The 14452-nt window shown below is 47.6% G+C and overlaps 1 protein-coding gene across 1 annotated transcript; it reads left to right on the forward strand.

Annotated features, from left to right (window-relative positions):
• The first annotated feature begins 6449 nt into the window (after positions 1 to 6449).
• CHC_T00005268001 (hypothetical protein) lies at positions 6450 to 8457 on the forward strand. The gene is made up of 3 exons (XM_005716586.1): positions 6450 to 6588; positions 6751 to 7898; positions 8299 to 8457. Exons 1-3 carry the CDS (start codon positions 6450 to 6452, stop codon positions 8455 to 8457), a joined length of 1446 nt encoding a protein of 481 aa, XP_005716643.1.
• The last annotated feature ends 5995 nt before the right edge of the window (positions 8458 to 14452 follow it).

Genomic DNA, 14452 nt, shown 5'->3' on the forward strand with positions numbered 1-14452 from the left:
CGCACCTGCCTCGTTGGAGCGACGAAAGTCGGAAACAACAGCGAGTGCAGTCATCGCGGTCATGCGTGTCTGCCTAGTTGGAGCCGGGTCTACTGTAGTCTCACTTTCCTTTTAAACAGAATCTCGTTCTCGTAGCTTTAGCTGTTGTATTGCCGTTACTGCTCGGAAACACTACAACAGGATATCATCCTTCTACGTATCTACGAGACAGGGTTCATTTCACAGTCACCCGTTCTTGTTAAGATTATGATGGGACATGGTACGTAGGGATTCGCGATACAGTATGTGAAGGCGGATTTTCAGAGTTTGCGAGAGGAAGTTGGTGGATAATAAACCCAAGCAAAGAGGTTTTGCATCAGTTCCCTACAAGGATGGAAATCAGAAATTGGTAGAAACTGGATACAGTACAGTATCCTACCGTTGGTACCGTTGGTACTGTACAGCACAACGAGCTTAAGGAAGTGATTGCAAGCAGTTGCATTGACAGTCGAAACGTTTGTCCACGACTGGGGTTATGAACACCTTGTCGTCGGTGGGCGTTGGCAGCCATTCGATGGAGGGTGGCACCATCCACTGTGAAGGAACTACAGAGCTATCCCTCAGGAGGGCATATCGTTGGATGACTGATACCCATCTGTCGTTTGTAATCACGCGACCTCGACAGGTTTCCGTGGAGTGGGCGGCTTATTGAAGGACTGGGTGAAGGGATAGGTTACCTTTGATCGTGCCGTATTTCCAGTATATCTCCAAATGACTCAGCTCTCTGCTGTGATTGCACACACAGTATGTACACGATGTTTGATTTGGAAGCAAGTTACAGTGGGAGGCAGTCTCTGCTGTCTGTTTGGCATGTAACACACACAGCTTTGCGACACGTGCCACGCAACCTCGTCTGGACACCCATAGCCGGAGTCCTCTTTCTCTCTCTGGAAGACGTGGACACCGTGGCCTTCCCCAAGTCCCTGATGAGCACTGTACCTGCAACCTGGCATTCGTCCACAATCATTTCTCGCTCATGTTTGGCAGGCAAGGCTTGCTTTTTCTGCTGCGCTCCATGTCATATTATACAAGTCCAACTTCAGTCCTGATGAGCAAACCCCTTCGAAAGACCCAGAAAAACACAAGAAAAAATGAGCAATCAGTGGCACAACGTGACAACGAGCAACTTTTATGATTTACGTGAGTCAGCCAACAACTCGGATCAACGGATCGGCCCAACTGATGGATATCAAACACTTTCCTTTCCTCAAATACCCCTTCTATAAATAATCGGTCGATAGGCGGGCGTGCAGTGTGCTCATGCACATGACTATCAATAGCACGTTGCACTCTGACTCTTTGAAGTCTCGAGCTCCGTCGTGGGCTGCTCAAAGGGAGGCAGCCAAACCATAGTTCCGTGCCTCTACACCAGACGCTCAGGTCGGGTGACATAGAAAGAGCGGAGGTGCGTCCAGCGAGTCCACACGTATTGCACATACATCTCGACATATATTACTACGCGGAGGGGCTGCTCGAGCGCTCACCTGGGAAGGTAAATTTGGCTCCACGAATCTTTTTTGTCGAGGAGCGAGGACGAGGCAGATGGTCGTTCACTCAGTGCGTGTTGGAAAGTACTGCTGCGGGAGACGCCATGAGCAAAGTCATGGGAATGTAATTCATCGAGTTGCTGCCGCATATGAAAAGGGGCCGACGAGGGAGAGCTCATTGATTCGAACGGCGCGTGCTTTGCAACGAAGGCGAGAGAGTGAGATGCGATGGGAAACAGCTCTGTATGCGAGCACGAAATTCTCGGCGTGGAAGAGCTTTGATGCGGTGGTGGAATGGACGACGAGAAAGGCATCATCGCGATGTCCCCTGCTGCTGGATTTTTTGGAGGTGACGCTGTCGGGTGGCGGGTCGGATGTTTCGATGCTGTCAGCCGGAGAGGCGATCTTTCTAGCTTTGTGTCGGTCTCCGGGATGCATGAGGCTGAGGCATGGGACCAAGGTATGCTGTGAGGAGGGGAACGTTGCACCGATGGGGGTAGCGGTAGAAGAGTTGAGGATCCCGGCGCTAAAAGTACGGGCGTCTATGGCGGTGTGGAAGAGGGAAACGTCGGAGGGACTGCCGATTTGCGGAGCATTTTCCGTGGGCAAATTGGATCGATGGGACGAGGGATTTTGGTCGGGGCACGGCGGCGAGAAGGCGATTGCTGTGGCGAGTGAGTTGCGAAGGCTATTCGCGGAAGGCGCGAGTCGAACGGGGAGAGGGTTTGCAGGTGTGATTGCTGGGGCGATGGTGACGCGCGGAGGGGTGGGAGTGGGGTTGGTGGGGGATGGTGTGGTGTGTGTGGCGGTGTGCGAAGAAAGAGGGATGGTACGCGTGTCTAGGGTGTATAGGGGATTGGAGGCAGCCTTGGCGGTGGCGGCGGGGTTCGGGGAAGGGGTGCGACGGGAGGAACAGGGTTTGGCGGAGATGGTGCGGAGCCGTGTGTTTCAGGTGGGTAAGTCGGTGGAACGGAAAGTGCGGAGCCGACGCCACAACAGTGCCGTCACGTTTGCTGAGACAAACTTGTGAACGGCGAGTCCTTTTTTAATTGAAATATTACACCGTAAGCCCACAGCATTACAGAAAACATCAACGCGACAGTGCGGCATTGGTACAGAAGTACTGTAAGTAGGTAGAACTGCAATTGCATATAGAAACTGTTAATAAACTGTAATTTGAATTACTGTGCAGTGAAATTTTGAGTTGGAATTCGGTGTGTTATTATTAGAATGGTAAATAAATAGTAAATACCACGTGGTATACGTTTTGCAGAATTCCGTCTTCGGGCGTGACGATAATTGCTGAAAAGTGGCTCTGAGAGCCCCAGAGCCTGTCCCAACACAGCCATGTCTCTCTTTCCCTGAATAAAGCCCCTTGGTACTGTTGTAATAAATTGGCGCCAAACAGTACCATACCTCTCTACCCCCTGACACATAATTTCTTCCTCCTTCCTCTTCGGCGCATTCAACATCCTGCCTCTCTTCGCAGCTCGCCGAAGAGTGGTCGCGCTGACGTCAAAGGATCATTTTCACAATGCTTATTGAGGTGTGCCCTCTTCCTCCCAGTACCACCTTACAGCCTATATGAATAATAGTCCTATTTCGTTTGCATGCGCCAGCCGTGAGCTACTTTTCAAAAATGAAATTTTATTAAAAAAAATCCGAAATCAAATTTCGTCTGTATTTATCACATCCAATTCCTGAAAAGTTCGAAAAGGCCGCAAAAAGAGACTTTACGAAACCAAGAAATCACTAAATTGTGACTAATCCCGAGGCGAGAAATGTTCGTCACAATTTAGTGATTTTTTGTGCGCGGTTGTGGTTTACGAAATGACAAAAAATGGTGACTTTGCAGCACCGCTATGCCTCGTACTCAGTACGAGCGTCCGCGTCTCCTACCTTGCCAAGCAAGCGGCATCTTCACCCCCGTCTTCCTAACCGTCATCCCCAGAATGCGCCAGCAGTCCTACACAAAAAGGGTTATGCAGCGCAAGGTACGTCGCTCCAGTAAACGACTACGCTACTCTCTATGTAGTCGTTCGGCAGGTCTGTTACCTATGTACTTTGCACGCCAAAAACGTCGTCTGCGCGTGGACCTTATGAAACTAATGCGCCGAACCGTAGCGATAAGCAGTATGACCTTCAATGTAAACACGTACTCCGACCTTCGATGTCTACAGGACTTTCGCTCCGACGCTCCAAGCTTCAAGCAGCCAGGGAGACGTATACGAGTACAACATAATAGGGGGAGGATACGCCAGCAGATGTGCGCCGCTGGTTGCGCGTAGCTTCGGGGCGTGTAATGGACATAAGCGGCACGAATATTCAGTCACTAAGGGCTTCCAGGCAAGATACCGCTCCCCATGGCACCCCGCGTCTTCTCCGCCACCGCCGCTTCACGCCAGCCATGTCCCGCGCGCTACAACGCCCACCCCTGCCAGTCACACGCGTGCGGCCTGCGTCTGCCGTCGCGCTTCCTGCGCTTCGCGCGGCGCGCCGCGCTCTTGCACGCCCCCGCCGCTCCGCACCCCGCACGATCCGCGACCTCGACGGCGCGTGCCTTCTCGTCCCCGTGCGCGCGTACGACGTGTCGCGCGGCCTCCGCGTCGTGCGCAGGCGCACCGCCCGCAGCGACGACTGCATCGGCTTCCGCGCAAGCCTGCCCGACATCGTCGTCGATTTTGGCGCGCACTCTTGAGACGCAGCGGGAGGATTTTCGGTACCCCTCCAAATCGTCTCCTTTTTATAATCGCTATTCTAATTGCAATAGCGATTCGTGAGAACGGGACCAAACGCAAAAGTCACTATTCGGTACAGCTGTCCTGCGACGTGTACAATATAGTGATTTTTGAGTCACCACTTTTGTTTCGTAAAGTCTCTAAAGTCCTTTTAAGGACTTTTGCGGCCTTTTCGAACTATTATTTATTTTTATTAAAATAAATACTGTAATTCCAAATTTTAAGCGAGTTAGTGAGGTGGTAATACTTGTCTCACATTACATCTAACCCCACTGCTTTTGCATGAGTCGACGTGGGGGAGGCGAGCACTCTGTGGCGAAAAGTTCACTCGGTTTGTTGCTATTCAGTTGAGTTCGGCAAAGAGGAGGTGCCCACATTATGCCGGACGAGGGAGTTATGCTGCGCAAAAAGAGATTTCATGTCCGCAACGAGTCGCCATTTTGGCATGAGAGATTTTGGGACCTTTCATAACATACCGAAATAATGCAGAGGAGAAGGGTACAGTGCAGATCTTCGGAAAGCTTTTTTCAGTCAAAGCTTTTTTCAGTCATGCCCGGTTAATGAATAATGTACCCCCCCCCCCCCCCCCCCCCCCCCCTCCCTCGTTCGCGAGTAAACCGCCTTATTTGAAAAGAAGCACTGATCCTGAGTGGGGACATTTGTGAGTTTTTATTCAAATCGATCCAAATTGAATATGGTTCTGCCGGAATCTGGCTGTTTTCATATGCTCTGAAACCACTTCATACGAGGATCACCACTGCAACATACCACGATGGCTCTCCAATATCGATACAGTATCTCGCCATTCCTTTCTACCTTAATTGAAAACGGAGGAGCGCTGCTCCCATGCACGGGAATTAACTAAGGAAAGGCTTTGCACGTGTAGCAACAGCATCTGCGTACTACTGTATGTACATGGACAGCACTGTGGCGGCAGCGATTGGTGGGAGAGAATACACGTGTGGGGAATGAGGCCTGCAGTACCCAAGGGTAATTTACAGTACCAGGTTACGGTAATCCTACCTCAACAGGGTGAGAGAGCATCTGTACTGTACAAGATACGGTACCCAAGGGTACAGTGTACCGAAGGGTACAGTATAGTGGTACGGTACGTAGTTCTGTAGGCGTCGTCAGCGTAGTCTCTTATTGATACCTTTCCTCACCCTTTCTACGGCAACCGCCCGGCAACAACACGCCACACCGCAGGTATTGGAAGGACACCAAGATCTCACGTCTCTTCACCCTCCGCATCACGCTGTGTCCTTCCTCCGCCACCAACAGCGCATTTCACCCTTTCCCTTTCATGCTTCGACTCACCCTGTGGCCCCCTCTCCGGCACCTGCCTCGCCCTTTCTCCCTACTCTTCTTCTTTCTCCTTTTCCTCTCCCTTCCGTTCGCCACCACCACCACATTCACCATCGACGTCGCCATTGATCAGAACCTCGGTGGCTCCGCCATCCCTCTCTCCCGAAACATTCAGGACTACGTTTTCGGTCTCACTCCGAAAGGCTCCCTCGAAGCAACCCTCACCACAGTTGAATCTGACGAAATACCCCTAACTTTCGTCGTCTGCGAGGCCAATTCCATCTTTGTTCGCTCCTCTTCCCTGGAAAGGAGACATCCTGGAATCCCTCTCGACTCCATTTTCGAGAGCATCGCAGAGGTTCAGTGTGCACCTGACCCGAGCACGAATCCATTGGTTCGCAAGTGCGCTTTCCTCGATTTGACTGGCCCTATCTCTGACAAGTCTGTTCCCCTGCCCGATCGACAAAAGAACAAGCTCTACATTGCAGCCCTGGTCCTATGCCGAGATGAATCTGTTAACGTTATTTTGCGCGTCAAAGGTGAAGCCCGATGGCTCAATCCCGACTTGAAACACCCAAATCTCGGTTGGGAAGAAGTCCAATTCCCACATCTCGCCCTAGCCGCGTTGTGTCTCTACGCTTTTGAAGCTCTTCTTTTCCTCTCTTATCCTTTCATAGCACGTCTGCGTGGCTTGAAGATACCCCTCTTAGGCATCCTCGTCCTTAACGCTGCTGCCTTATTCAAAGCCCTACACGCTGGCCTCACTTACGCTTATTTTTCATCCGTTGCAAGTACTGGCAAAAGAGGTCAATGGTACCTCTACTCCCGTCTGTCCGTCGTTTCTATCGCAGACATTGCTTTTATTTGCGTCGCTGCCGCAATGTCCAGCGGCTACTATGTCCTTCCCGAAGATTGGTTTGTTGATGCTCGTTCTCCCATATTTTCCGTCTACGTCGGCACCACCTTTCAGATTCTCATCATCATCACTGTCAAGCTAATGTCCCCGTTCCGATATGTCAGTAAGTTATTTCATTAATGTTGTCTAGGCACAACTCGTACTTCGCTGTGCCTCGATGCTGACGTTTGCATCCATTCTGGGTTCCATTCTTGGCCTTGCTTTGCATCTTATCTCGCTGATCATTTGACTCGTCCTTCTTATCTCACTGACGTGGCTTTGTAAGGCATTGTCACGTATGTTCTTGCCGCAGGCATTATTGGCATGGTTATGGTCTTAACGTCATACCGCAACTACCATTTCATGCGGCGCTATGGTACACTCATTGAACAGGCCCATATCTACGTTAAAACGACACCCATTCCGCGCATGAAGTGGTTTTACTGTCTCAACATATGTATTGTGTTCCCCGCCTATCTCTTCAAAATAGTCAGCGTTGGGGTTTGGGATTATGGCTTCAAGCGCCCTGATGCCTTTTGGGGCTCGTTAGAAATCGCCGATGCTGTGTTGTTGCTGTGGTATGCTGTTGCCACATTTCCGAGCAAGAAGTCCGCATTATACGTCGACTTGACCAACAACAGCAACGAACGATTACATCTGGCAGGGGCCTGGCAAACGAGCCAAGGGGAGCGCACAAACCCAGACACAGATGGGATGGCAGGTGCGACGACTGTGCGGCGGAGGGTTCTTACGGCTCCTACCACGTACCTCAATACGAGACGACCAGTAGATCGGGAGGAAGGCGCGATCTCTGCTTCTAACATAGAAGGGGTCAGGCCTAATCCAGAACCACCATGGGTGGAGTGGCTTTCAGGGCACACCCTCCCGCGGCCGAATGCTGGGACGTGGGGTTTACATTGGCCAGTAACACGGATTTTGCGCAGAGAGAGAAAGCTTGTTCCTGTGTTGCCCTCCAACATTGTTTTAGGTTCTCCTTCGGAATCCCCAAACACCCTGAAATTATCCGTTGGGGTCCCAACCACGGGCCCGCGATCTGTTCCAAAACGGTTTGACGAAAAAGGAGATGAAATCGCTGGCAGCTCTTTCCAGAATCATCAGCGAGGCGATGCGCCCTCATCGCTATCGCTTATCTCGAGATTGGCTCGTGGGGTATCAGGCATCGAACAGGATTCAGCGTCGGACTTAGCTGGTGTTTCTAGAGGAATGTTGGGGCGTTTCGGACCCAACAATCGCACACCACGAACAAATTCTCATACAGAAGCACAGACGCAAGGCAATGATGTCGGAAGTACGATTCTAGATATGTCAGGCACGTACTCCGGAGGTCAGTCACAAAACGACTATTCTCAAGGGTTACCATCCGTCGCATCCAGTAGTGGATCGTGTGACGGGATCTTGATACGACAGGACGAGGTCCAAGAGGAGGATCAAGCTTCGAACTAGAACTATGCACAGCGATGACGAATGGTCTTGTCTTCGCCCTTGACACGAGGACGAGTTTGATGCCATCCATGGTGCAGCATTAAAACCTGTGAATCATCCCTGAAGTATTCTTCGAGCTTCATAGCCCTCAGTCAAGTTCTTGAATACTGTGTGTTTAGCGGTTCACACGATCATGTCCTGCGGGGGTAACGGGCAGAATTTGCGTCACCGTTCTCATTATCACGTGACTTGAAAAGCCGCGAAAGATTCAGGCAAGAACGTGTAGGTATGAAGAGAATTGCCCTGCTTGAAAGCGCATTGTCTTGAAGAGAACTTGCGTTCCGCAGGATAGTGCTACAAGAAGCAACCACGTCGTGTGAGCTGATTCGAGAAAACCAAGTCGCTACCTAAGGGTACTGCGTATCCTTCTAGGGTAAGTAAGGGCCCAAGACAATGCCAAGAAATACTCCTCACTACCTGGTTAGGGAACCCGCGTGCGTATGGTATCTCATGTCAGGCTTGCATCTCGTTCTTGAACTTGTGCGAATGATTAGGGCAGCGAGGCTTGGTTGAAACTGCACATTGCCTTTGTGACGAATGAAGAAATTTTTGTACATATAGATATATATACATACTGAATATATGTATGCATGGTTATTTCGTGATATTAGCGCTGCAAAAGGGCCTCTCTGAGCCTTTTGCTCGTGATCCTTGCAATCCCAAACTGTACACGGGAGGAAGGACAATCAACGTGCCGAACTCGCCACTTGTCTCTACATTAGTGTACAACAGCTTTTCGATACTGGTCTAACGAGATTTGTCACCACCGACCGGCTTCCGCATGGCCCGATTGCAACAGTAGGGGAGTGCAGAAAATATGAGTGAAGGGCACTGGGGTGTTTTCTGCAGTCAATGTGCACATTGCTAGTGTCTAGGGTCCTCATATGAGGACAACGGCCCAATAGACACTAGATGACAAGTGACCTCATACGAGGTTACTACTGAACTTTTTTTTGTGGACCTGTGCTTTCTCAAAAACAAGGAGAAAGATACCCTCGCCACCGCACTTGACTTCTACGTTGGGGAAGGATGGATTTTTGAGAGAACTGCATGTCCTTTCCAGTCGCTTTCAGAAACGCCTGGCAAAGCACCTTGAAACGTTTTGTATAAATATCGTCGCAATCACAACGCCGTCTTAAAAGGTCAGCTGGGTATTTAATCGACTTTCGGTTCTTAGCCTTTCAATCCATTCAAGACTGCTACCCCGATGTTGTGGAAAAGGTTGTCGCCGAGGGCAAGGCAAGCAAAATAAAGAAACGGCCATATTGACGTTTTAAATTTTGGGATTTAATGCATATGTTTGTGCAAAAGAGCTGGCCTCATATGAGGCCAAACCAGATCCCCTATGAGGAAAATCGCTTGTCGTCTAGAGAGCCACTAGCTAGAGATTCGAGTACAGTACAATATGCAGAAATTTCGATCTTGAACTACAATACCCCTACGTTGAATGCCATGTCTCCAATAATTGGAGACATGGCATTCTACGTAGGGAATACCATCACACATATATTGGAGTCCAATATATGTGCGATGGTATTGGCACGTCGATCTTGTAGGTCGCGCCTAGGGTGTGAAATGTATTTTTCCCTCTGGTGATTTTAAAGTTTTGAGCATGTGTTGATATTGTGACGGCTGTGAAAATGTTGCTTTCATTAAAAACACCTCACTTTTGTGACACGAATGCATAGTCGGGCGTCTCGAGAACTGCTCCGCCTCTGCGACTCTCGTGAAGAGATCTATATTATCCTCGTGGAATGTCAACCAGGCTTTGTCACAATAAGACTACTTGTCGCTGTGATATAGGCGCAAACCACATGATGTAACTGACTTCCACGAATTTTTTGGAAACAGCCATAGAAAACGGAATTTATGCGGATTATACCGTAATTTAACTGATTCTTTCGCATGGCGAGTGCGCAAGATTTGCCAATGCATGACTGTCATTAAGCTTCGTTTCGTTTTGCTATGACCACAGACTCAACTTCGGTATATGATTCTCTTCTGCGCCAATAAGTACATACTTCCTGCATGCGAAGGTATTTCATTTGCAAAACGTCATCACAATTCTGGATGACTTTCATGTGAGGAGCAGCCATGAGCCCCTATTGGAAATATCTCTAGTATTAATAGACTGTTTGATTAGTTCGGAAAGCGTTGTCAGCAAAACAGCAGTACACGGTCATTTATTGCAAAGTGCGCGCGCAGATACACGACGGCGGCGTAGAAGGTTCAAGACTCTGCTGTTACTCAGTACAAGTATAGCCTCTGGCTGAGGTAATAAACACGTATTGCTGCATGTGCCATTCATATTTCTCACGTACAGTATCTTGGACACTATTTTATGCAGCAATTTTTCTTGCTTTTTTTTCAATTTGTATTAACTCGCAACCCTGGTGCATTAATGGACTGTCGGTCTACGTGAACTTAGACCAAAAAAAGCACTTTGTTCAGTCACTCACATGCCAATTTTCTGGATGGCGAGTTGGGGCCATGCTATGTTCGAAGACTGAACAACGGGCGGTGCTTCGGCGTCTGCGCCTTTGGCATTAACACGTCTAGCCAAAAGAACAGGAGATTTTGATCGCGCGGACTTGAAGATAACTTGGCACACCTTGGCGTTCAATCATACGAGTCGAGTCAACGGATACGGTCGACTCAAGATATATGTATTCAGCACTCGGTAACCACAGAGAAAAGTGAATTATATTTAGCATGATAACGAGGTAGAGTCACATTGTTGAAATCAAGGAACCTAATTAGCCTTCTTTCAACGAAGAACAACGAATGAGACGGCTACATCCGAAACCCAGCTTCGTCATACGGAACAGAAAATGAAGGCTCTTGTACTTGTAGAAACATGGATTGAACCACTTACAAGAAACCGTACATATTTAAATCGGACTCGAAGGCAATTACTGTCGGGAAGTTGGGAAACCTCTAGTCAAGCCTTCCCCTTCACAATATCAAAGGAATTACTGGGGTGGAGGCTCTTTTCCCATCTAATGTTTTGCCACAGAAAAAATGCAAGACGCAGGGTGTCGGCCCCAGCACTCCTCATATCATAGTGAGTTCATAAGAACAGGAAATGTAATAAAGTGTAATAATCCAGAGAACAAAAGAAAGGAGATTGCTTGAAAATGCATTCATAATGATATCACAGATGATGTATCCATACGGTGTATTCCTATCTTCGGTATGTTCCAAAGACAACGAATTCCTGGTGGGTATAAACATGGCCTGCTGGGAAATACACAAATGAGCCTCCTTGTTTAAAATTTGTCTATGCAGAATCTGTGATTTCTAATCACAGAATCGGCTCCCCTTGAACGGGTCACTGGTTCAAACCTCCTCTTCAATTTGAGAAGTACTACGGCCTTCCTTCTCTTGATATTTTGTTCACAGTTGGGCATTGCGGGATGCGATGAGAGTACCAGAGAAGTACTACGGCCTTCCTTCTCATGCTATTTTTGTTCAAAGGTGGGCATTGCGGGATGCGATGAGAGGACCATGATAACCCCGGGTGTTTAAATATCCCGTAGTTCAGTGGCAAGGCACCCGTTAGAGTCATAAAAGATTGAAGATGAGTGTATACTTTATGTTGTCATGAAAATCTCAAATATAGATCATGTTGGGGTATATAATATATACCAAACAAAAAGAGCTATATATACTATATATAGCTCTTTTTGTTCCTCAGGACGTAGGGAGGGATCTCCCTCTGAACAGAAACCCCCATGTGAATATGGAAAAATACCCACATTAAACTCATATGTCTAAGCAGGTCAGAAATGCTATTATACTATTGTGGGTGCTTTTATGCCAGGATATTTAATTCGCTCTATTTGGCATTGAGGCACGGCGCAGTGTGGCAAAAGGTTCATAATACCGACAGCGGGTGCATTGAGGATTACGGCACTGTGCAAGCAATTCGACCTGAAGGATTTGGGACGTTTAGGTTTTGCAACATCCGAGCTAAACATGATTTCCATTCTTTACATTGCATCTTCAAAGTAATGCTCTGCAGCCCATTGAACCCGTCGCGCTCCTGAAAGTTCCCTAGACGAGGCAGCTAAAATATAATACTGCATCTATCAAAATGTTCCGACTCAATAAGAGTTTGTTGGACAACGCCACAAAATGTGTCTACGAAGCATTCCCCGCCCATGAAATGTGTCCCGCTCCATCATGGCAGAAGTGCGAGTCAATTTCTACACTATTCCCCCCCTGAAGCATTCCGCGACAGCAGTGAAGCGGGAGCTGCCTGTTTTAAAAGAGAACAACCATGCTTGTCTGTTCGTTTTCCTGGATGTTTGACAATGGTCTGCCATTATTTAGACAAACGCATATTTTCCCTCTGCAGTCGCGAATGTTGTGAATTACTGCAACTTCAGCATTCTAGTAAAGCCTTGGGTGCAATAGATCGCATGTCATATGCATCCCTTACCTCAAAAGCACACATTGTAGAGTTGATGACAACGAAGGCATCCCCTTCCAGAATTTTCCGTTACGAGGTAGACTTCACTACGAAGAATGTGAAAATAGCGCTATGAAGTCCTTGTTAAGAGTAGGATGTTGTGAGATGCCTTACTTCATTCTGCTGTTATTCAAATGGATTGTATACGCCCTTGAAATTGTGAAAATGCGTACGAATTTTGCCCAGATTGCTTGTTCTGGTATGCTTGCTGTAGCGCTCGTTGTGTTTTTGCGTGGCGCTGAATTTGACATCTTGTCGGAGGGGGAGCCTTGTTTCGATGTTGTTTTCGCAATGAGGAAACCTCGAGTTTGCGAGTAACTTGTTGCACATCCTCTCCAGATTAAGATTCTCTCTCTCAAGTGTGCACGCTGTTGTGCACTACGAGGGGGAACCGGTTGTGTAGCTTTGTAGTACAAAGTTTGTACACTGCCAATCAGCAGTCGCGCAATACGGAACGTGAACAGCACAAAATAATAGAAGGGAAACGTGAGCTGTACTTTTCCAAAGAGACAAGTGATCTTATAGATGTCTGTAAGGGGCTGTCTACAGCCCCTTTATGCGTCGATGTAGACGTTGACGAATAGGTTTCTATTTTCGTATGCATCCGAGCAACAATGAGAACATGTTCTCTCAGTATTGCCGAAAAGAAGCACCCGGGCTACGGTCCATGCTTCGTTGTTGTGCAGTGCAACTCTCTCATAACTGGGCAACTCATAGTAGAAAACCCTCTGTAACCGAATAGAAAATCCATCTACCATGTCTGTGTAGCTACCCACATTTAATTGGAAAACAATATTGGGAGAATACTTTGAATAAAATATGCCTAACCAGCGCACTGGACGCATATCATACAGGCTCCTTGCTCCTTGCTCCTTGCACTCAGAAATTAGCCTCTGTATTTTTTGTGGGTCAAGGCGAACGTGGCGCATGTATAAAAGAGTGCCGTTCATCAAGGGCAATGCGCACCTCTAATCTCTATCGGACCATTGTTCTCATATGAGGACACTATTCGACCTATTTGTTTTTTTTGACTTGCGTCTCCTCGACAGTACAGAAAAGATACCCCCGCCATCGTACTTAACTTCTGACTTGGGGCCAGAAAGAACTTTGAGAGAATTGCATGTTCTTCCCGTTCGTTTTTAGATATGTCTGAAAAAAGGGGGTTTTTTCAACCACCTTATCACCCATTGTAAAATAACTTCCGACACCAAAAATGTCAGATTAAAAAGGCAACTTCGTACTCAATCTGCACTGGATTCTTAATCTTTCTGCCTATTCAAAGCACAGCTTTCCCGGTCTGATGGAAGATGTTATTGCCGAAAACAAGTGCGATAAGGAAATATTGTCCAAGATAGCTTTTTAATTTTCAATTTAATTTATATATTTTCGCAAAAAAAGAGCTGTCCTCATATGAGGGCAAACCCCGGTCCGATAGACACTTACTATTATCGTATAATATCGCATGACCTCAGGGTGTGTCTTAACATGCCCTGTTTTGCTGCGGTTTGCTTTGCTTTCCCCAAAGAAGTGATTTGGCGTGCTATGAGTGGCTCCTATGTTTTAATTTATGTGTTTAAGAAAAGCAAGGGCTTAAGAAGCATACCGTATTTGTTAAGAATTTAAAAGTACTCCTGGCAAAACCGGGCAAGGCAAAGCAAAAACCAGCCTGTTAAGACACGCCCTCATTCCCGCAGAACCATTGACAAAGGGCTCAAAAACAACATTTCAAAGACATACTGTACTGAGAGCCCGTCCCAACATAACCATGCCTTTCTTTCCGATATCAAGTTAGGCCATATGATTGGTCACTGCGAGGTGCCCACGTGAAAGACATTGATAGTATATATTGAAAACCTTAAGATATATATTTTAGGCTAATTACATTAAAGCAGAAGGTCAGCACAAACAATGAGATGTATAAAATGTACAAATAGAGTGGGTCCTTCAAACTACTGTAGCAACAAATCGAATGATCATCAACATCCACTCGTGCATCCCCACTTGCAAACTC

The sequence above is a fragment of the Chondrus crispus genome, genomic scaffold, assembly GCF_000350225.1.
Source record: "Chondrus crispus Stackhouse genomic scaffold, scaffold_279, whole genome shotgun sequence".
Taxonomy (NCBI): domain Eukaryota; phylum Rhodophyta; class Florideophyceae; order Gigartinales; family Gigartinaceae; genus Chondrus; species Chondrus crispus.

Excerpts from the sequence above, each read along its gene's own strand:
- CHC_T00005268001 (XM_005716586.1), top strand. The coding sequence starts at position 6,450 with ATGTCCAGCGGCTACTATGTCCTTCCCGAAGATTGGTTTGTTGATGCT. Across the intron at positions 6,589-6,750 it reads GTCCCCGTTCCGATATGTCA|GCATTGTCACGTATGTTCTT; the intron begins GTAAGTTATTTC and ends TGGCTTTGTAAG. Across the intron at positions 7,899-8,298 it reads TCTTGATACGACAGGACGAG|AAAACCAAGTCGCTACCTAA; the intron begins GTCCAAGAGGAG and ends AGCTGATTCGAG.